We start from the raw sequence: 23,807 nt of genomic DNA on the forward strand, positions 1-23,807 counted from the left end.
ATCAACTCTTAATAATTTAGGATCTCATGTGCAGTTGATATACATGCTGACATTTACCAAAGGTGCAAAGATTCCTGTTGCAGGTTAGCATAGAATATAAAGGTTTTGTATTAAGAATACCTCCTTTGACCAGCACAATGTAAAACTTTCTTGCAGTTCTGGTTATAGACTTTTTTTTTTCATTTAGAAACTTAATTCAACTTTTCCTTAAAATTAAATAGAAGTGGGAATTTTAGACCAAATTCATAGAAAACATCCACAAAGTTACTAGTGAAGAAGTAGTCCATTAAGTCTGAAGTGATGCTTGCAACATTGTCCATAAGTATTTCTTATATCTACAAATAACTACAATGTTTCTATAACTTTTTAAAGTCATGTTCTTAATAGAACAAGAGAGAACAAAGGGATCTGAAAAACTTACCTGTTTTTGTGGAAGAAAGACTAGCAATTATACAGTTCCAGCTACTAATTCTCCATACTCCCCCCCAAAAAAAGCAGGTTTAAGATTCCTCTCCACGCTATATGCATCTTCAAGCACTGCTAGTATGATAGCAGTCTCTGTATCCTCCAGCTTTCTGCTACCAGATGATTTGGAAACCACTACACAAAAACTAGAGAATCCATGCACACAGATCCAAAGCTCTTTAGTTCAAGCTCATAAAACATCTTCCCCATACCAATGTGACTGGACACCGGTCCCCAGCAAACAGGGTGAGAATAAGAGATTGTCCTCTGCCCCCACCCCTGCCCTGGTCTTTGATAGAAGCAAGAGCCCCAGGAAAGCTGTGTGTCCCACAAATCCCAGGGGGCTCTCTAGCATCCAGGGAACACATCATAATGACGCTATGGTGTAGCTGCTGTGATCAGAGGATAGAAATGGGGAAAGAAGAAAGGAGCTTCCTCCAACAGTGATTTGAAATGAAAGGAAAATGCGAATTACCCACCAAAAAGGACAGAACCTTGGCTCACAAGCTAGGAGATTTATTTAGGGCAGTAAGCCTTCAAGCATGAAGCCTCACCCAATAGTTTGGGTTAGTTTGAAAGTTTAGAAGCCATAGTCCAAATTGCCTGCTGGGAAAAAAAAAAAAAAAAAAGAACCAAAAAAAACCACCACCAAACAAACTCCAGCATGCAACAGGACCCCAAACACTACCTACACTTTTTCTACTAACATCATCAGAAAGGTTAGAAAACAGGTAAGCTAACAGAAGCTTATTATTTGGCTCGCTTTTTGCTCAGCTCAGGGAAAGAAACTGAACTGATGAACAACAAATACTTTGTGAGGAAGAGGGCAGGGACTTCAAATGAGAGAATAATTCATGTACAAGCACAATTGTTTTGTTTCAGATAATGTGATGAAAATGCTCATTAGCATGAAAGACAAGCAGAGAAGGGGTTTTTTCATTTTTTGTTTGTTTGTTTAGGGCAATTGTTTTTGTTTTTTTAAAGTTTTCTTCTTTGCAGACAAAAACTGTGTTCATCTCATGAGAAAGTCTTCTTCTGCTGATGTGTAGAAATACCCCTGAACTGTTCACCTGGCATCAGACTAACAGTCTGGGAAGACCTATTTAAAAGCATTTTTTTAAAAGTTTAAGTAACTGCACATGAGATGTTGTAACTCAACTATAGATGTTAATTTTCAATCTTTTTATAATCTACGTTTTTATTTTGGCAAGTCTAAGATGTCAAAAAGAAAAGTGGAACTAATGTACAGTATCTATAATTAACTCGTTAGTCACAATTTGAATGTGATGATATCACTGTCCTGAAACCTATTATTAAAATGATCCCTCACTTGATTATAAACTTACCATTGCCTGAATAAGGGAAAACTCATGCTGAAGTAAGTTGGTACCTTCATTTGCTCCAGTTAGATCACAAAAGATAAATACTCTTGAGAAGTTTGGGTTTTTTTCCAAACACTTCTAAAACCTTCAAACTCCTCACTGTTACAGCTGAAGTGCACTTGCCATGACCCAAAGGAGCAAGAGTGAACCAAGCTGACCTGCTGCAGAAGCCAGTAGGGTTTTTTAAGGGGTTTCCCCACACACAGCTCTGGCAGAAAAGCCAGCGGTGCCCACTCCTACATTTTACATACTGGCTCTGTCATTACTCATTGAAGGCTTCCCATAGAGACTGAAAGTAACTTTTTCTATTACTTGCAAAATGGAAATTTCGTCTGTCCCAAACCCAACCACCTGAATTTGGTTAGATGTAAGAAGGCTGGAGCCGTATTTTCTACCACATACACACTAAGAAGTAGTCAAAGTGCTGCTGGAACAGCTGTTGGTCACTTCTGCTTGCATTTGGTTACACTAAAGCATAAAATCCAAAGAGCAAAAGTCTCAAATGCCACTGCAGCACAAAGATTTGTCACTCCACTAGTTACAGTGCAGTCTACAATCTGCTCAGTCCCCAAACACAGTGTTTTTTTAAATGTATTGGTACAGAAAACAGCCTACAACTTTACTTCCACTCCACCATTTTGCACAACCTATGCCACTTGCTTCTCTGAAAGCAGCAAATTCTGCTGAAAGTCAGAAGCTTCGTTGTTTTTTCATTTATATATTTAAAGTGGTGTTCGTGTTAGTTAAATTTTTTTTTAAAGGCCTTAAAAATACTTGGAAATATGCACATGCTGCAGAAGTGTCTACCTGTGACCGCATTAGCGGAGTACTACCGGCACATGTGGTGACCCTTTCTGGCACAGGGGACCGTGAGGGGTGGCTTTCAGGAGCAGCAATGGTGGTCTCTGACAGGAGGGCACCCCAGGCACTTCTGTGCTCTGCCATCAGACTCCCGTTGCCCCTCAGCCCAGGACACCACCTCCTTGTCTTGCAGAAGCCTGGCATCAGCTCCATGCAGCTCTGCATCTGTAGCCTGGCATCGCCAGCAGCTATTTTTCAGGTTTGCCACTACCCTCCCACAGCAAAGTGCATATAGCCAGACAGACCTGATGAGCTCCCTCTCTAATCTCAAGGCCAGAAGGTCTCTTCCACATTTGTGAAGCTCCTATCAACTACTAAAACAGCTGGTCTCACTGCAACAAAACTGCAAAAGATAGCATTGCACATTCTTTCTCAAGCAGAAGACAAACATCTAACAAGCTACATGCAGCAGGGCAGTGCTTTTAATCCCACAAAGCTCAGAAGCTAATACCACGCAGAAGAACTGGGAGCAACGCGTAGCAGTCAGCACAGTCCAAGGATACTCGAGGCTGTGGCTCTAACATCCCTGATGCATTACTGTCTCAGTGACCCATTGCTTGGCTCACCTCTGTGAGGCTGCATCAATGCACTAGCAGTGGAGAAATTAATAGCAGCTTTACAATGGAAACACGAACAATCAAACAGAAGGGAGGCTGCTAAACAGTTTGGTTCTGACAAATTAATGGGAACTGTTGACATGCAGGTATATACGATCTCTGAAAATCAAGGTTTTCCTACTGTTGGAAGAAAATACGTAATTCTTGTCTTTGCTTTTGCAACAGACAGCAACTTCCCAAAAGGACGGAGGAGAGGATTGCATGCCAGCTTCAAACAGCAAGGCACAAAAGGCAGCTGCAAGCGCATCAGTGCCTCACACCACCTGGGGAAGCTGCAAGACCACAGTTTGACAAGCTGAAACAAAGCATTGCATAGCTTGTGTCTATTTTGTAAACCACATTTCCATGTTGAAGCAGGTTAACCAATTTCATTAGTCAGGTAGGACACCACTTTGAGAGCTCTCCTATTGTTTCATGAAGACAGGAGTTACTTTTGTAACATGGCCACACAAAACAGTCACTAACATCTGCATTTCTACAGAATTCAAGGACATCACTGGACATTGGCTTCAACCACAAGTCAGGTCATGTAGCAAAGCTGCAGAAGTCATAGGCACTTGTCTCTAACACTTAGCACTAGCAACATCAGATTTTTTTTTTTTTTTTCTTCTTCCTCCTCTCAACTCCTCAGCTGGCAAAAGTTGAGGTTCTCTTTTGATACATTTTGTAGTCCTTCCACCATCCTCCTAGATTCCACAATGAACTTCACAGCCAGTGAACAGTGGACCTCAGAGATCTGAGGGCTGGTTGTAGTGGATATACACAACATAGCTAAGAGAAGTTAATATCTGCTATACAGCCACCTGCATACATTCATAAAGGTGTTCGTAGTCCACCATCACTCATTGGAGACCACACAGTTGGAAGAGTCCCAAGCACAAGTCTAGCATGAATTCCCTCTGCACACTCCCTCTGCAGTCCCAGACACAAGGCTGCTTCAAGTCTCCAGTATCCCCCCACCACTGCACTGCTTCTTCTACTACATATTTGAAAAGCAGGACATCATCAGGAACAGATACCTCCTGGGTGTGGATCCCAAACCTACTGATGGATGACAACACACACTAATTACTGAACATTACTAAGAGGCTGATATGAAGGGGCAACAAGAAAGCTTCCTATAAAGATGCAATTGCTCAAGTACTTAACAAGTCATCCATCCCCATTTGCAACAGTAACCTAAACCAGTGACTATTTGGGGTGCAACCATCAATATCCATAAATCAAAGTTACGGATAATGAGCTGGTGCCATGCTGCCCGCAAGAATGCTACAGGTCCACAGAAGTCCCATACTCAAAATTTAAAAAAAAAAATAATCCTGCAGTTGGGACATAATAAACACTGCTTCAGTGTAAGCTCACATGAATGGTTCCTGTACATTTCTGCATATTTGGACAGAGAAACAGTCACCAGAAAAAAAAAAAACATACCAAAAGAAGGAAAGGTGTACCGAGAAGGTAGCATGTAACAGTTTCCCAGACCAAAAGCCTGCTGAATCTCCACAAGCAGACGAGCACACACTAACATCAGCAGCAGATTTGCAGCTCAGACCACATTCAAAAGGGCGATAGCTGCTATATGCAAGTCAGATGAAGGCTACAGATTTATTTACACATCCAATGCAACAAAGGGCTGAGAAACATTTACCTAGAAGGCACTGGCACATCATTATAATCCTCCACTTCAGAGTACATAGTTGAGGTTAGCCTCCTGGTTGCTGCTCACACTGGGTAACTGAGTTCAATAAGGGAACTACGTGAGCAAATAAGAGAAAGTGTTGCATGAGTAGCTATCTACTACTCACATAACAACAGCCTGGCTCCATTACCAAGAGCAACAAAAAAAAACCCCAACACCCAATAAAAGGTGTCCCAAGAAATGTTGATTTGGATCTGTTTCTTACACATGCATTCAATCCCTTATTAGGCTTTATAATAAGGCAGCTGGTTGCAAGGATAGTTTTAATACATCTTCCCTCCCCCCCCAGTTAATGGTGGGCTACAGTTTTCAGAGTGATTTCCTGCTTGCATTCTATTCTAGAAATCCTGCTCATTTGCTCCACTAAAAAGCATGTGTTTGGAAGTGGTTTTGATGGCTTTTAATCACATCCCCCCCTTTTGATTGCCACGACATCCAAAGCATCTGAAAATAAGGGAGCTATTTCAAGTTACATTCCCTTCCTTCCCTGCCCACATGTACTTGGCTACCAATTTGAGACACAGGATCAGAGGGAGCTTCAGGCTTCAGAATAACACAAAAAACTTAAAAAAGGAAATACGTTAACAGAAGTTCATCTCTCTTCCCCCTGCTCAGTATCTTTTGGCTCAGTTAGTGTTCACCTAGATCTTAAAGATCTCCTACCTATTTACTTCTCCACTATCACTTTCTAAGGCCTCAACCCAGCGTCCAGTACCCACCAGAGCATCCAGACTCTTGCAGTGAGTGCTGGCTGCTGGATGAAACGGCAGTATGCAGGCGCAGACCGTGTTGGCATCTCTTGCCTTCTCATAAGGCTGCAACATTTCCCCTTGCTTGGTACAACAGCTTCACTGCCGGCCTCTGTCATGCATCTCCCTCTTTCTGCAGGAGATTCTGCAGATGAGCTCCTGTTGTCCCTTTTCCCCACGCATCCAAGAAATAACTCAAGTTCTTTTCTGTAGCATTAGAAGAAAGCATGTAGGAGTTCCGAGAAGAGACATGGACGGAGTTCTCAGTCTTGAATGGTCAAATTCAAGACTGCAACCAAAACAGTCACTGTGGAAGGGGAACAGAGGCAAGGAACCAGTCTGACTGTACAAGCAGCAATGAAGTAGAAGACTTGTAGCAGTAGCTGCACTACAACCTTTGCAACAGCCTCAGTAGACTTGCTCATCAGAGAAGTAGCCCAAGAGCCACTTGCTAGTTGTCTAGTGAACAAGACAAAACCAGCTCACATGCCTAAGCACCAGTGTGAGGAGAGATGTGCTGACTACCATTGCTCTACAGAATCAACCAGGCTGGAACTAGCCAGCCCCTTGGCAACAAGCACACTTTGCTTCCCACCCTCCACAAAAAAAAAACCAAAACAGTTCCATAAAGTTAGGTCAACATGTGGTACGCATGTGATTCAAATATAACATTTCCTGGCAACCAGCAGCAAGCCCAGAGGAGGATCCGCACTACTGATAATGTCATTTTTTCCCATGGCTGTCGTAAAAAAAAAAAAAAAAAAGTCTGCTTATCTCTTGAGATATAAGCAGCAAACCCCATTTCACTGGTTAGCGTTTCGCTACAGGTTTGTTTTTTTTTTTTTTTTTTTAAGAAAAGGAGCAAAACCCAAGACATATATAGAGGTCTCTGACAGCAACTACCTTCATAAAATGAAATAGCCTAAAATGAATCACATAACTGTGTGCAGATTCAGTCCCTCAACTCCAAATCACTTTGTAGAATTTCCAAGAACAGGACAAAGATAATCAAAGGATAGGGAACAGCTTCCACCAAGAACAACTAAGCAGGCTATGGGTCTTCGGCCTGGAAAATAAGTGACTCAGGAATAAATGTCCTTAAAATAATAAGGGAAGTAGGGAGGGAGAAAAAGGTTATAGAGCTACTACTCTTCACTCTTCCCTCCAAAGCAGGATTTGGGAGGCAGGTAGAAGTTCAAAGCATGTGAGATGAGATGAGACGGTTCTTCCCGCAACACGCCATAAAACCATGCAGCTCCTCACTCCAGTGTATTGTGGATGCTAGAAGTTTTCATTGGTTCAAGAACAGGTTTGCAGAAGCTTTAGATTAATTTCTCAAGTACAGAGGCACCATTTCTGGGTCAGTAGGTTACAGCGCAGCAAAACACAGAGCCAGGAGACTGCTCTGGTGAGCTATCACTATATCCCTGTCCTTATTCTTGTTCCCCTCCAAAGGCACAGCAAAGGTGGGATACAGGACTGTAGACAAACCTTTCTTCTCACCCAGTGTGGCTGGTTTGATGTTCTTTATACGCAAATTAAGTGGATTAAGAAAAGAACCATTGAGACCACTTGAAGTTAACATTTTTCTATTCCTCTGGCTACCATGAACAAGAACTCATAACATTTCTCCTGTTATTGCCTGAGGAACAATTCATTATGTATTTCCTCAATTCTTTTCCAATTACACAACTGGTAAGTCTGAAGAGACAATCCCTGCTAGTGACATCTTCTTTCAAGGCAGGTAACCAAAATTAGTTCAGAACTTCTCCAAGAGCAGGACAAGAGTAACTAGCTTCTTAATCACATTAATTTTACAACACTTGAAGGGCATCTTTGTTTATAAAAGCATGTAGCTTTACCAGTAGCTTCATATGTGCCAACAAAAAAAAAAAAAGTGCTGTTGTCCAATTCCATCGGGAATTTTTGGACAGCACTCCCAGCATTTAAAACCAGCACTTCCACAGAAGACCCAACACCAGTAAGAACTACTGCTTCCTCATTTCACAGAGAAAAACTAAAGTGAGCAAGATTTAAGATATCAGGCAGCATGAATAATTAATTAGGAGAGACTAAGTTTACATGTAAAAAACACGGAAAAGCTTTATCAATAGCTTTGACAGGGATAAGAGGACAGTTATCCTATTCTTTCATAGGTCAAAAACATACTTTTGTACTTTCATTACAACTTGCTAAACTGAGGCTGCTTTCAGAATGAAAAGAATTTTCAGAATCTACAATTTTCACAAAGTAGTCCCTCAGTGGTTTCTTTTTTTATGCTATTAAGAGTACCAGTGAGAAACAGGATCATGCAATTACATGTGAAATTAAGAAAGTAGCAGTGTGTTGGTGCTGCTTATTTCACTTCCAGGTTGCCTCACTTAAGGGTTGTTTGAACAACAGCTTAATTGATCATTGTGTTTAAGGAAATTTAGCCAGCAATGGCATGCAGCCTAGGTCCTATCTGCAGAGATGCAATACCATTCCCAGACATGTTTTACCTCCTATGCATGCAGACGACAGACTTGCAGAGATTCCATGTCCAGCTTAATTTCCAGTAACAGTGCTATAATGAATAACTGGTAGGCTCAGGGGACAGTACTCTACCTGGAGGCCAGTAGCAAGTGGTTTGTCCCAGGGCCTGTCCTGCTTAACGTCTTTGTCAATGACCTGGAGAAGGAGGTCAAAGTCGTGCACCAGGGAAGGAACAATCCCCTGCACATTGTTACAAGCTAAGGACTGCCTGGTTGGAGAGCAGCGCTGCTGAAAAGACTATGTGGGGTGTTGATGGGACAGTCAGCAGAACATGAGCCAGGTCTCTGTCCTGGCAGCAAAGAAGGTCAATAACAACCTGGGCTGTATTAAGTGGCAGAAAGATAATGAATGCTGAGTAAAAGGGGATAATCAATCACATGTAGATACTGCATCCAGTTTTGGGACCTACAGTACAACAAAGACATTGAGAACTCAGAATGAGTTCAGTGAAGGGCTACCAAGATGGCTGGGGGCTGGAGTACCTCTCCAGTGAAGAGAGGCTGAGGGAATTGGGCTTGTTGAGCCCAAGAACAGACAGCTTTGAGGGGAGCATGGGAGCAGCCTGCCCTAAAGGTCATTGAGAAGACAGAGCCAGGCTTTTCCCAGAGGTACAAGGTGGGAGGACAAGAGACAGACTTCAGGTGACACAACGGATGTCCTCACCGAGTATAAGGAAAACAATTCTCACTAATAGAATAATTAATCCTTAGAACTGGTCACTCAGAGAGGTTGTGCAAACTGCATTCCTAGAGGTTTCCAAGAAAGGACAAAACTCTAAGCAATGTGGCTTGAATTCAATACAGAACTTGCTTTGAGCAGAAAGTTGGACTACAGACCTCCTGAGATCCCTTCCAACCTGAATGGTTTTGTAATTCTATGAAAGGATGTGACACAACGCTGGATAAAGAGGTTGCACCATGATTAAAGTGACTCCTTAAGTAAAAATTATAGCTAAGGGGTGCAAGACTTTGGCAACTGAGCCCTTAAACAATGGTCTTTAGACACCTTTCTAGAATTGCAAATAAAAGTAAGATTTGGTGGCTAGTTTCCCAAAAAGTGTTTTGAACCAAGCAAGATTTGTGTCTTAAGATTTCTGAAGTTTTGGAGTCACTGTTTATGACAGGGTAAACAAGTAACCATATTATTCTAGGCTTGTGAGCAACAAATTGTTCTAACAGTGCCAAGCAACCCCATGGTGACAATGCCAAAATTCTTGCACACTAAGAGCTGTTTTAAGTATAAGAACATTTCTGAAAAGCTTAGAGATCAAAGGTTGAGCCTTCCTTTATCCTAGAAGATCAACAACCAGTCATGAAAACAGAATTTTTTTCATCTTAGTCACAGAACAATGGAACAAATTTGGATGGAGGGAAAAATTTGGATCAAAAAGTTGCACTGATCAAACAGTCACACTGAATCATTCTTTTTTTTTTTTTTAAACCCTTCACTTAGCTATTTCATCCACTGAATGTTATACGAAAAATAAGATATAGGCCCATAAATGCAGTCTACAAAGACATAAGGCTTCTGCATTTGGACCTTGGTTGCTTTCCTCCACTCATTGTCCAGCCCCCTCCACTGCAGCGTTAGCCAGCAACTCGCACCATAAGCCCTGAACTCAGCTTACTACTCAGCATATTCACAGAAGTCAGCAGTTATTCCAGCTTGCTTAATATTCTGCCCAAAAAGCTGTGGCAAGTCAGCACTTTCTTCAACAGTTGCTCAGCCAACCTTCCTGCCTCTGCCATACCAGTCAAAGTGACTACCTGACCAACCAGCCAACATCACATTTCCCGCAGCATGAGTCCACAATCTTCCACTTCCTATTCTTTCAACTTATCATCTTGTTCGTCTGGAGGAAGAGGAGCAACTTTCATGCCTCTAAACTGTGTCCATTGAACCAGCTCTGACCTGATGAGTCTTCTGATTTCTTTGAAACAGAGCACTAGCATTATGTCTAGTTCTTGTAGTTGGAAGACTACCTTCCGTATCTTCCAGGTGCTTAGCACAAGAGAGCCCTGACCTCACCTCTAACTTCTCTATTCCTTACTTAAGCTACTGCAATACAAGTTTCCTAAAGAAAAAAGTTGTGTTAACTAACACAAAGCTGCTTTCCTAAACCTACAACTACAATAAAAGCATAAAGTACCATCAGTGTGGGCATCTGGGATATTACCTCTTAAATGGGTGCAGATGTTGGATAAAAGCATCACTATCAACTACTTTTAATAAGATCTTGATCTTTTAAGTAAAACATGCTGTAGTCTAATTTCTCAAAGACACTTACTTTCCCCATTAGATTTTTTTCCAGTTGTTTACAGCTGTAAGATGATTATCAGGACTGCTGTAGCCAACACATTTGTATGAATATATCTTTCCAAGTGAGAAATACGCTTATTGCATGTTTACCCAAGAACCTTCACTCCCACACTCTATGTTTTAAACACCTGCAAAAGGTGTTTATTACCTCATATATACCTGTGAATATCATCCCCTATAATTAAGCCAGGCAATTGAAATCCCACCATAAGCCAGTATGTTGTTTTAAGTGCAAAACTGGGTGCCCTGCGACAGAGATGGTCACTTTCCTATACCGATTGCCTCACCTGCTGTTAAGCCTGGCTAGATCACGGGAAACACGTGCAGCTCGGGCAAAATAAACTCAGAGTGCAGGGCCCAGGTCAGACAGCAGACAGGAAAGATGACCATCTTCTCTTTTCCCTTTTGTGCGAGAGGAGCAGAGGCAGCCCCCATGCTCTCCCGGGTACAGATACAAGATGAGGAGGAGGCAGTTCTGCCCAGGGGCTCTGTGTTACCCCAGGGGCTGCTCTACCTTCTATGTCCTGTAGTTACAAATCAAAATAAGTAGGCGAACAACATTCAGCCTTTGACACATGTAATTCTTGGTAAATCTCTCCAGTTTCTCATAACAGAATTAACAGTCTATGTATGGGGGGGATCTCTCTTCAGAAGGCTTTTCATACTGTCCCCTACAACACTCATAAGATAAACACAGCCCACACTACAACAGCAGGTGAGAAGTTGACCTTGCGATCACTGCCAGGTAATAGTCCTTACCAGCCTACTGTAAAACTGAAGAGCTCCATTTCATAGGGTTTGCAGGGATCACCACATCTTGTGTTGCATCAGGTTTGTGTTTATTAAATTTGAAGACAGCACAAGGCTGAAAAGGAGTGCAAACACACCAGAGGACAAGATAAGAGCTGAAAGTGATCTTAAACTACAGAAACTGCTCTGGAGAATCCTCATGGGACATTCCCAGGTCAGAGACTTAAGAACAATAAATTGCTGAGAAATAAGAGTCCTGAGAAGAGATTGAAAGAACTTAAACTCTCTTCTTAACCCTCTCTAAACATCATAGGTCTTGAAATATGTAAACGACTGCTGCAGAGAACAGACTAACATGTTCTCCAGTCTCCTGCTGAGTAGGACTGGTAGTAATAGGCAAAAAGTACAGCTTAGTGCCTGATGTAGCACACTGAGGAAGAAACAGAAAACAAAGATCCCTACCAGAGATTCCCACACCTAGGACACAACAGCAGATAATTTGTCCATGCTTAGCATTCTGCTAGCATTTTTATAGATATACACTATTTTTTATACCACTACATTAAGTTTGGATTCTTGGAGGAGGCTTCAGGTGAAAGATCATATTTCAATACATTTTAAACCTCTTTCTTGTTGATTAATCTTTCTTCTAGAATTCTTTTCATTGTAGCTCAGCTCATTCCTGCATCTCCCCTTTACATCTTGTCTTATCAGAAATATCTGCTTTGTATAATCCTAACTTCTTAATTGCAATGTGTTGGGTTTTTTTTCCTTTCTTAAACCCCACAAGTTCCCCACCTGTCCTTTTCATCTTGCTGGTATTCTAGAATAAGCTGCATCATAAGCAGGTACCATTCAGCAAGATTAGCTTTTACACTGCATCTCTAGATTTAAAACAACAACAACAAAAAAAAAACAACAACAATAACAAAAAAAAAACAACCCACCAGCCAAAAAAAAAAAAAAAAAAAAAAAGCTCCCCACACAGCTCAGTAGTTTTAATCAAAGAAGCAACACAAGCAACTACAGATCCTCAGGACAAACAGTTAAGAGAATCTACTGCACTGTAAGAAGATCTACTAACATTTACTCCCAAATAGAATCAGTCTCAATTCTTTCAAAGGACCTGAAAGTTCTCTTACTGAAATATGCAGATGGGTGGAGATCGCTCAAGTCTTGTATTGACAGAAATCTCAATGCAGAACCTGTACTCACATTGCAACTCTGATCCATAAATCCTTTTCTGTTACTACTTCTCCTTGGAGAATCTAAAATATCAGGAGGTCGCAGCATAACTATGAGACTTCATTTTTACTTTCCATGAAAGAGTGAGGAAAAGCAAACCCAGTTTAGTAACATCCTTTTGCCTTTGGAAGAGCTAAATCAGACCTCCCTTCCCACACATTTCTGTCCCCAAAAGCAACCTGCAAGTCTCACAACAGAGCTAAGAATACACATTCACAATCGTTTTCTTGCTTCTCTGCTCACTCAACAGGTTCACACTCCACAGGCTGGGCTTTTAGTCTACCTTTCTTGTTACAAAGTTCATCAACACTGTATCTGTTTATCTGCTCCACACAAACCTATAAGGAAATAAGCCCACAGAAGATAAGTGGGAACCTCTTTAACAGCCACCTTCCTGCTGAGCCAGCACGCGCTCTTTCTGGCACCATCTGTGTCCTGAAAGTCTGTTCTCTAGTGCTTTATTCACTAAACATGGCAAAAATATTTGGAAAGAAAAATCTCTTGAAGCATCATAGAATGGTTTGGGGTGGAAGGGACCTTTAAAGGTCATCTAGTCTAACCCCTCTGCAAGGAGTAGGGACATCTCCAACCAGATCAGGTTGCTTGTTCTTCTGCGCTGAGGAAGCTAGTTTTAAAATTATTTAAAGGAAAATTTTTCAAGAAGGGTGACATTTCACATAACAGTTCCTTCTCAGAAGAGCTCTACTTGGATCCCCACTGTGTTTAATCAGAAACAAACTCCAGGTACCACCACACCTAGAGATCCTTCTAGGGGGCATATCGTTTTGTCTTGCAAATACACATCCAGTGCTAAATACTCACGAGGTAAGTGAGAGATTACTTGTGGTTACAAATTAGGAGTCAAAACAGTATGTTACAGACTGCAGTTCAGGAAAGAGTAAGAGAGATCTATTTGCTTTTCTGCAGAGACCATAGAGCCTGGGTGCTTGTTTCCAATGAGAGAGAGATGAGACTGGTATGTGCAGAGAATGGGAAAAGGTGGGGTGCCAAATCCTTCACTTGCCATTATTCTTAGCATCAATCTGGACCTTGTATTTGATGAATAAGAAGAGGAATGGGGGGGGGGGGAAATGATACTCACCTACGATCACCAAAAAAGGTGCACTAATTTTTTGAGTATTTGCTTTACCAAACAAACTTTGTAACAAGTGAAACTGGTGTATTTAAAAAAATACATCTGTTCACACACATGTCCTTCAAATTACCAAGTTGATACAATAACCTCTACATGCACTTTATTTGCAAGCAGAATAAAAGGAAGAAGATGCCTTCCAGAAATGATGATGCTTTTATGGAACATGGGCACTGATCCAGAATCCTTAAACCCAGACAGTCCAGTGAGGTAAAGGGGGAATATGCAAATAACCTCCTAGATTAATAGAGAACACGATCCTGGATAAGCCTGTACTGGTCCAGACTCCAATTTCAGTCTGAGGCAAGTCTTAAATTTTCTTACTTCAGACAGAGATGCTGCCTTCCCTCCACCTCCGGTCTCTCCTAGCTGGGCAAGGAGTACATACAAGAGTACCCAACCCACAGGTACAGAAACTTGTAGAACCTTGCCAAAAATATTCTTGTGAAGTTCAAATTAATTACCAGGCAAGTTTTGTAGAAATTTAACGTTGAATGCATTGGAATATGTTAGAATTTTATCTTTCACAGGTGCACTTTAAGAGTGAGCTCTTCAGGATAGCAAATTTTGGGTTTTGTTTCAATGTAGTAACTCAGAAGATTACAGCAGGTCATTATCTGCCTTTTTTCTACCACTTAGCCCTGAATACAGTCTAAAAGGTTATCTTACCTTTTTTACTTATACCATGATGGTCTGATAAGTACACAGTGAGCTTTTACATTACTCGGGAAACAACTACAAGTCCAATTGCTATGGCTTGTAAGAGTCAATATTTTGTTCAGCAACTTCAACCCACGTGAAGGAGAAAACTAGCTGGCTAGTGGGAACATTTTTATACAAAAAGGCAGCTGGAAAGCCAAATAGTTAATCTGGATTTGTGTATTTGGTTTATGAAAAGACTAATTAATAAATGCTTTTTACTCTGTGGTCATTTGCACTTACTGTTTATTTCCCAATCTGTATGAAATAACTATGGGTCAAGTGTCCTACCTCACATCAGTCTTCAGGATACCCAGCTTCTTCCAAGGTTTCCTTAACACTATAGTTCCATGTTTTCTCTCTTCCATGCTATTAAAGGCACTAGATTTTGCTAAACTGGTGCACATGCCTTTTAGAAAGATAAGAAGGTACACCAGTGAAACAGTTTCGAGGTTTTTCAGAGGAAACTCATTTACTCCAGCATTTCATGAATCTTAATAGCCAGCTCCCATTTGCACAGAGAACAAAGCACCTATATAGACAATAGGGCATCTTCCTCAGCTGACGTATCGCAAAACATCCTCAATTCAGATTAAGCTTTAACTTGCTCCCTGAACATTTTTCTGGTTTTGAAAACCAGGAGGCAATACTATTCCTCTGGGGTGCTCAGGAGTGGGAGCTACTACGAAACTCTGCTACACTTCACACTACAAACACCAGCTACGTTCCTGTGGGACCAGCATCCCTACCACTCTTCCAGACCTCCTTTCTCCAAACTTGACAAGCTGCATTTGAGAACCCTATGGATACCCTCCTTATTCTACAGAGGTTTTGCAAGGGATCTAAACCAAGGACCATCTCGGTTGGGTGTGGGTGTGCACAGAGACCCTCACTGGGTCCCAGTTCCACATGGCCCAGGACTTACAGATACCACTGGGTGACACTGGCAACAAGACTGGCTGCAAAGCACCCAGCCAGAGGCAGGCACGCTGACTACTAGGGACACACCTCTAAAGCTTCCCATGCAAGATGCTTATTTTCTATAAAGAAAAAAATTTAAACAGGCTCTGTTGAAATAACTGTCTTAAGAAAATAACTTTGCAGAGAATGACAAGGTAACCTTCCTAATAATGCTTATACTAGGAAAAAAAAAATTTGGAAGAACCTTAATCTTTCTTCTGTTCTTTTCACGAATCCCTACATACTGCAAAAAAGAAAGGTGTTACAGGCCACAAAGTGTGTTTTGTATTTCAATATTGAACACACAAGGGCTGATAGACCGAACTAACCTCGCGACCTCTTTTACCAATTGTTTTTGTTTTAGTTTTCAGGATTTCACACCCATTAAAATAAGTCAGTCTCGATCTAAGCAATTAACAAAGAAGTGATGAGGCAAGGAGATGGGCACAGAGGGACTGTAAGAAACAATTTAAGTAAAATTACTCCAGCTGCCACACACACCATCCCCTCAGAAAACACTATGCAAGAACATTGCTTCAGTATAAATCCCCTTCTGTATGAATTAACTTTTAGCCTCCCTACCAAGCAACTGTTTGCAAGACAGACTCATTTTAAGGAGGAATCAACAAAAACTTTCTTACAGAGCTCAAAGGACATTTCTGCAAGATCTTTTGCCACAAAAAAAAAAGCCAGAGCCCAAGGTAAGCTTTCTTCCCTGATTAATTTGATCACCAATTGCTGCATTTTGTCATCGGCACTCCTTTGAGAACATACAAAACTTACCTGCTTAGTGCAGAAGTGACAGACCACCAGCACTTAAAGAAAACCTTTAGGAAGTTTGTAGACAAACGACACTTAGCAAGCAGCCCTGATGTTGTAAGAGAATGTGAAGTATTGTAAAAGTTGTTTTGGGGCCTCATCCCTCTAAATTCTGTGTCCAGACAAAGGGGCTGGTCTGTACAAGCAACTTCAGGAAATCTAGCCAAGGTTGAAATGATGTTAATAGGAACAATTTTAACTCTTCCTTGGTAACTTTAGGAAGATGGAGTGTTTTAAAAAGGTGGGACAGAGGGAACATCTGTCTGAGACCAGGTGTCACCACAGAAACTGCAGCAACAGAGGAGAGGGAAATAATTTTAAAATTAGGAAGCAAATGGGAAAAAGGGTAGATACTTTTAACACACAAGCAGTAATGGCTACATGTGTGTAAGGAGGCACAAGCTGGTAGAAGTATTTTTATTTACTCTGCTCAACAGTGCTTACATCCATATTTATTCACATTTTTCTGAATCGTATGCCTCTGCTCAGGTATTCACTATTCCTACACAAAATCCTCAGAGGAAGTTTGTACCAAAAAAATAAGTTAATCCTCAATCACCCTCAGCAACTTCAATCACTACTCTTCCAAAAAGCTTGACAAAAAAAAAAAGCAATTATGAATTTGAAATAAAAGCTAACGGGTGGATACAGTCCAATCGAGGGGAGCACATGGTTCAGGAACTGCAGAGGAAACGCTTACATGGACAGCACACACCAGAAGGACAGGGGGAAGCAGTGAGCGATGGCATGTGCTGATTGACATCTTAGAGAAACCCTGTGGTTGACAGCATAAGTTGGACAGAGCAACGCCTCCATTTTTCTCCAAAGCTAGAAGCAATCAGGCAGCGCAAACAAAGAAGTAGCTGCAGATGGAAAGTCAGACCAAACCTGCTCAGAGAACAAATGCTATGGGGCTTCATCCTCAAACCCTCCACCCTCCCTCAGGCAAAAGGATGACTTAGCACAGTAAGATATGGAAAAAGAAATAAAAAATAATAAAAAAAAATATCTTTTAAACACACACAAAGTAGAAAAATAGTAAAGAAAATAGAACCATTCTCACAGTAGCCCATCTACTGCAAAAATTGTAACACTATATTTGTTGAGTGTAAACAGCAAGTATAAAATATATCTGCGAGAGCCAATAACAGTAATAGCATGAGCAAACCATTTGCTATACTGCCACCACTATGGAGGGGCCAGCGGGGAGGGGCGGGGGGAAGGAATCAAAGAAAGAGGATCAGCATTAAATATCTGCTTTTGTAAAGGTTTTGACCAAGTATTTAAATATGAACTTGTATTAAGTTTACTGAACTCACACACCAGCAAGGTCCGAAATGGACAAACTTTCAGTCAAAGAGAGTGACTGCATCAGGAAGTCAGCATTCACCAAAGAATCCATTTCAACATTTTTTATGGTTAACTCTGAGAGCAGAAATGAAGGCAGTTATCTGAATTGCTTAGAAGGCTCTATTGTTCCCTCTTCCAAAGGATTTTTCCCCAGAACAGAATGGGTGGTGTGTGCAAAGCAAGTGAAAGGTGGGGGAAGGGGAAAAGTCTTGTGGATAGAGAGAAACAGAAACAGTTTTAAGCACAGATAACAATTTTTAAAGTAGCTTCCTACCTCCCACTGCAAGTGAGGCGGGATATTTCTGATCTGAAGCTTCCGACTCCTGCAGATAAATTAAAGAAAACAGTTTAAAAAAAAAAAAAAGGAAAACAACATTATTGCAAGATAGAGTATACATAGCAGTGTCCGCATTTAAGCATCTGTCAAATTAAGAGGGGCAAAACCAAATACATAACTCAGAAAACCCAACAGATAGCTGGGAGGGAACATCAGGTCAAAACCATTTCACGTCCAAAGAGCTGTTACAGAAATACTTGTTACACATTTGACAGCTGTTATGTTTGATGAAGTCTCCACTTTTCCTGAAGATTATTTCTATTTCAGCTTTAAGGCCTTCAGTATCTAACGCTCCATTATAAACGGGTGTGATAATCCCATGTATTTGTACTAGGTTCATCTCCACACAATTCAGAAATTTTTAAAAATTTTTTTAATTCACCAAGATGATACTTAAAGATTCTACATTCCTTCAAGGAAGACAATATAAATTTGGATAAATACATTTGCTTTGAAATTAAGCTTTTTATTAGGCTAATGATAGACTACATTCTAACATTTATATGGCTGACATTCTCCATCTTTGATCAGGAGAAGGGGGTAAGAATAAGCAAATTCATTGTATTTGCACCCCAAATTTACATCAGTTTTCGTTTATCTGGTAAACAAAACGTTCACTTTGAAGTGCTACTGCAAAGCCTGTCAGTGTGCTGGCTGCCTTTACAGCCAAGTCCTTTGTCTCCTCCCTTCCCCCAAAGTAAGAGAACAAATAAATGCCAGAGATGCCACAAAACCCTTGGGATTTACAAGAATGTGTAGATTAACGCAGTTTCGTCTGGGCTCAGGTAGGGCACGCTGGTTGGGTCAGTCTGGTTAGATTGGGAAGATCTAGGGAAGGGAGAGGGGACAACACAGAGCGGTCTAGCTTCGAAGGTCTCAACAACATTTTGGTTCACCAGAGCAGCTAAAATAACTGTCTTGTGTTCAAACACGCAGTTTTACTCAGTGTTTTAATTGCTCAATACTGACCTCTCGCAGAAAAACACTTCACATTGTAAGGGCTTTTTTATAACAGAATACAAGTTTGTTAAACTTATACAGGCCAGTAAAATCTTGCAACAAAACAACTTTTAGAGATGTTCCTGTCTAGCAATAAAATGGAAAGCTTTCATTTTCCCCTCAGATCCTTTTAAAACACACTCCTTTCCTTACCACCACCACCACCCACACAGGCCTGCACTGAGTGTTTTACATCTTGAAATGATCTTCTCTACAGGCTTTGTTCGGGGTGCAGCCGGAGCTCACGGCACAAAGCCACCTTGCCCAAACTTCTCCTCATGGAGGCATCACCCCCAACACTGTAGTGACCATGAGATCAAGCAGGAAAAAAAAAAAAGAAAAAAAAAATTAAAAATGCACTTTCTCCAGACAAGATGAACAGGTCTCAGTTGTGCAGCATTTCTCAGCTGTTTTCACTCCCTCTCAAGCAAGATAGAGCTGATTTCAGCATTCGATCGTATAAACAGGTGAGGAAGGGAAAATGAAAACCCAAACCACACACAACCCCATTTAAGCTTTCATTTCCAATAAAGCAAAGGAAGAGTCAGGAGCTGCTTCACTGTAATAGGAAGGGAGGTAAATTTCCTTGAAATCTGCAAGGATTTCCTTAAAAATGTAATCTCAGCTAGCAATACTGCTACAAAACAATCACCCTAAAGTAGTGATATACTGCTCTGAAATATCAAAATTATCTGACACAGCAACCTGAAACTTGAAAGCTGGGTCCTAAAGCAGAAGATAAAAGGGGATGTTCATTCAATATTAAAAATACTGGGAAACTTTAATGCTGAAAAATCCCAAACCACAAAATTGGCAGCCAATATGCTATTCAATGTGCTTCAAACTGTGTCGTGCCATTAGTCTTTCACACTTATAGATTCAAATTAAAATTCATGAGAGTTTCGTAGCAAGGAGTGCCGCTCGCGGAAGGATCCGAGCGCGCAAGAGCCCAGCCAGCGCACCAACAGCGGGTCTCACCCCAGCCCCACGGCAAGGTAAGCAGCAAACCCTCATGCTGAGCAGTGTACATCCCACTGGTGAGAAGGAGAGGGGAAAAGTCCTTTCCAGATGTCCTCACACAAATTTCATACACACAACTGCCACCTCAACAATAAAGGACATAACACAAGGTTTGGGGTTGGTTGTTTTTTTTTTTTTTTTCTTCTTCCCATCCGGCTTCAAGGGACTGAAAAGTTTGATGCAATTTAAAACTTCACCAACCAACATTTGCAGCACAAAAATACCTTCAGTATCCTGAAAGGGAGGAGGAGGAAGAAGGGAGAGAAGCAAGGAAGAAATGCCACCTTAAAATTACCAGTTCCTCTACCACTTTCATAAAGAACCAAAGGAAATGGCAAGCCAAGTACAAAATGGGTACAGTCCCGCTGTGCACCTCAGTTTATGGCAATAGTGAGACACCTATTGTACAAAACTGAAAGGTCACTTCAAAAAACACAACAGCTAGATGAACCATTTAATTTGAAACTATTTACACCTTCATCGGTTGCTTGGCTGCACTACAAGTAATTTTAACTTGTCATCCAATGCATGACTGAAGTCTGGCGTTTGTTGATGCATGTGAAAATTTAATTTTTTTTTAATTGCTATATCACAATTAGCAACAGGAAAAAATAAAATGAATAAAGCTTTGCAAGGCCAAGAGAGCAATCGCACAGAACCAGTGTAAGATAAAAGATCACGAGCACCTTTGAGATGTCTCAATTTCAGTTACTATCAGCTCTTCTTAAAAAAAAAAAAAAACAAAACAAAAACAAAAAAAACCACACACACAAACACCTAAAGGTTTTTCTTAAAATTACCTAAAAATACACAAAGCTTATAATGTCCCTTTCCCTCTCTGCCCTTCTGCCCACACAGAAAGGATAGAAATGACAGAGGGTTTTTTGTGTCCCCGGGACCAGAACGAGCACCGAACTATCCGCGTGCAGAGACTGAATCCCCCACAAACTGCAGCAACCTGCGCAGCTCCTGCTCAGACATCTCGCTCCTCCTGCCCATCTCCTTGCACCTTGCCAGCCCCACGCAGCTCCTCGCTGCAGGGCGGCATTAGCGAGCCGCAGGTGCCTCTGCCAAATGCACATGAACCCACAGAGAATCGGCTCTCAAATTCAAGAAAAATCCCAAACCAAAGTAAACATATAGCAAAGAGAAAGGGACAAAGCTGGGTCTGACTGAATTTACCGGAGCAGCAACAGCATCCACGAGGATGGGTTCCGACTTCAGAAAGCGTGCTCTTGTGCAGGGACAAAGCTCCACACAATAGATGGGGAAAGAAAAGAGAAAAATACGGAAGCATCTTTCTGGAAACACTCTCCTATCTCAGACAGCATCAGCTCCTTTAGCGTGCTTTCCATCTTCTTCATAACCCTATTTTCTTCAGCAAAGCACAGTACGTGCAAAGCTCCTACAGCTATCACATCCCCAGTAGCATAAACTCAACAGAAGTTTTTGTTTTATTTTAAAGTAATCTTCTGTTTTGTTACTTTACAACCACTTGCAGACATACCAGGTGTGTAAGACAAGAAATAGTCCTTTCAAATTCCATGAAAGTATTTTATTACAACAGTTTCATTTAATATATAGCTCACCTAGTCTTAATAAATCTGTAGTAAAGCATTGCCAGCGTATTTCTTCAATGTGACTCGTGTAAGACTTGTGTGTATGCACTTTTTACAGTTTAAGCAGATTTTTTAATTCATTTCTTCCATTCTAAATAGGCATTGCAAATAGACATCAACAGAAAAAAAAAAAGTCTGGGCGAATTATATTTGTGTTCTCTATCATATGAAGGTTTTTGAAAGCTACTTATAGTCCACAGCATGTGAACAGGTATTCCCATTTCTCTTTTTCAAAGATTCCCAAAACACCTTTAACTGGATAAGAAGAAAACAGACTTCTTAGGTTTCTGCATAAGGTTTAGTCCATAAACAATTATTTGGCAATAATTTACTTTTCTTAAGAGGAAGTGCATGCATTCAAATTCTTCTTTTCAGGTATTATGCAGGTAACTGGATTCAGTTAGTTCAAGCCACTGCTGGTGACCATATGTCAATATATTTATTCTGGAGATGTTAAGACATGGAGCCTTGTTGTTTGGGGGACATGAATATCTCTGCAACACTGAAAGCACGTAAAACGAAAAGATACATCACTGTGCAGTGTATTTGAACTCCGTGTGTGCGCAGAGACAGAAAGGGTGAAGTAGCATAAAAATGGATAATTTACTAAAAGCCATCTTAGTGGTCTCTGAAGGGGTAATGTCTCATATGTAAATACAGACAACACGTGGGCAGAGACACCCAGTGCTCCCAACCCACAAGGACCCTCCACACATATGAACCAATACCAAACATGTCTTAGGGAAAAGGTGGTGGGAGGAGGGAAGAAGAAAATCCACAGTTTCAGCATTCTCTTTCTTCTCTCTGCTGTCCCTATATACATCACTTTTTTTCTTCAACCTATCAAAATCCTCTTGGGTTAAAAAAAGTCTTGAAAATGATCCCTTTTTACACCCCTGCATCAAATAAAATCTCACTATACGCTTTCACTCACTAATACAATCTCACTGTACGCTTTATGTGACATTTAGCAAGGCAAATCACAGAAGACCAGTACCCTCCTTAAGGGACAATAATTAAAAAAAACCCCAGACAATTATAGAGCAAAGAATAACAAAACATCATGCTTTTGCTCACAGTTCCAGGTTTTTTTTGTGTCTCAGGTGTAAAAATTTGACTGTTTCAGAGGGAAACATACACACAAGCATCAAAGTGACTGCACTTCCCCACTGTTGTACCTGCACCCGTTGTAACCAGACGCTTCTCACTATCCTCTCCTTCCCTCCCTCCAGAGACCTGCTACCTCCTGCTCCTTAATTCCCACTTCTCAACAATAATGCCACGTAATGCTTTCTTATTTCAGCAGCCATATGAACTACACACAACATTAATGCCTTAAACCCACACAGCGCAAACTTGCTCTTTTTAAAGAGGAGTCTATGGAAAAAGAGTTAAACGTGTGAATGATCAAGTGAACATCGACAACATTAGTCCATTCAATTGTTTGAACTCAATACCTATGGGATAGAAAGCAAATGGTCTACCACCTCCACTCTTAGGAACGTGCAAAGAGCAAGTGCTGGTTCGTTTCATCCGTTCTAGGTGGGCACTGCTATACTGGTTACCTGGAAAACGCCTTGGCCCCTCACACCAGCAGCACAGACGCAGGGTACGGCACACCCATCAGCACCAACTGCTGTTACACCCCGGCATTGCCTTCAAGTTTGTGGTCCCTCGGCTTGGGCAGCTACACATGATACCCCTGAAAACCCAGACCCACTCACCAAAACAACTCTTTCTTCCTGAGCTCCAAAGAGCAGCACAAAGATCGTAATTTCTCAAGCTTACTTCACTGACAGTATAAACTCAATATAGACAGCCAGAGAAGAAATATTAAAAAAACCCCACGCAACAAAAAACCCACTACGGACCATGGCTAATGCAATACGGTAAGAAACTATGTCTGTATAAAAAGTCCTGACATGAACAGCCACAGAAACAAAGTGAGTGACTCCTATAGCCAAACGGAAAACCACTGGTAATCAACTGAATTTATGGGGGAAGGGGAAGAGGTGACTTATTGTTTATCTGCAGCCAGCAAAATAAAAACAGGCAAGAAAAACCCAACACAAAATGCTACCCCCACATGCAGAGTTTGTTAGTTTCTCCCCCTCAGGTTGCTTCAAATAGCTGATGCTTGATCACAACAGAGTGAATCAGTGTTTTTAATGCTCTTCTAGTGGGGATGGTGGGGGGGAAGTAGGTTTACAGGACAAAATAAAAAGTCCT

The 23,807-nt window shown here is 41.1% G+C and overlaps 1 protein-coding gene across 1 annotated transcript in view; it reads right to left on the reverse strand.

The window, feature by feature from the left end:
- Window positions 1-23,807, reverse strand: part of IGF2BP3 (insulin like growth factor 2 mRNA binding protein 3) — a 121,553-nt gene that overhangs the window by 78,192 nt on the left and 19,554 nt on the right. The window contains exon 3 of the mRNA XM_086742520.1: window positions 17,878-17,926. Within this exon, the coding sequence (XP_086598646.1) occupies window positions 17,878-17,926 (49 nt within the window). The remainder of the gene's footprint in view (window positions 1-17,877; window positions 17,927-23,807) is intronic.

The sequence above is a fragment of the Chlamydotis macqueenii genome, chromosome 2 (genome assembly GCF_036417535.1).
Source record: "Chlamydotis macqueenii isolate bChlMac1 chromosome 2, bChlMac1.mat, whole genome shotgun sequence".
NCBI classification, from domain to species: domain Eukaryota; kingdom Metazoa; phylum Chordata; class Aves; order Otidiformes; family Otididae; genus Chlamydotis; species Chlamydotis macqueenii.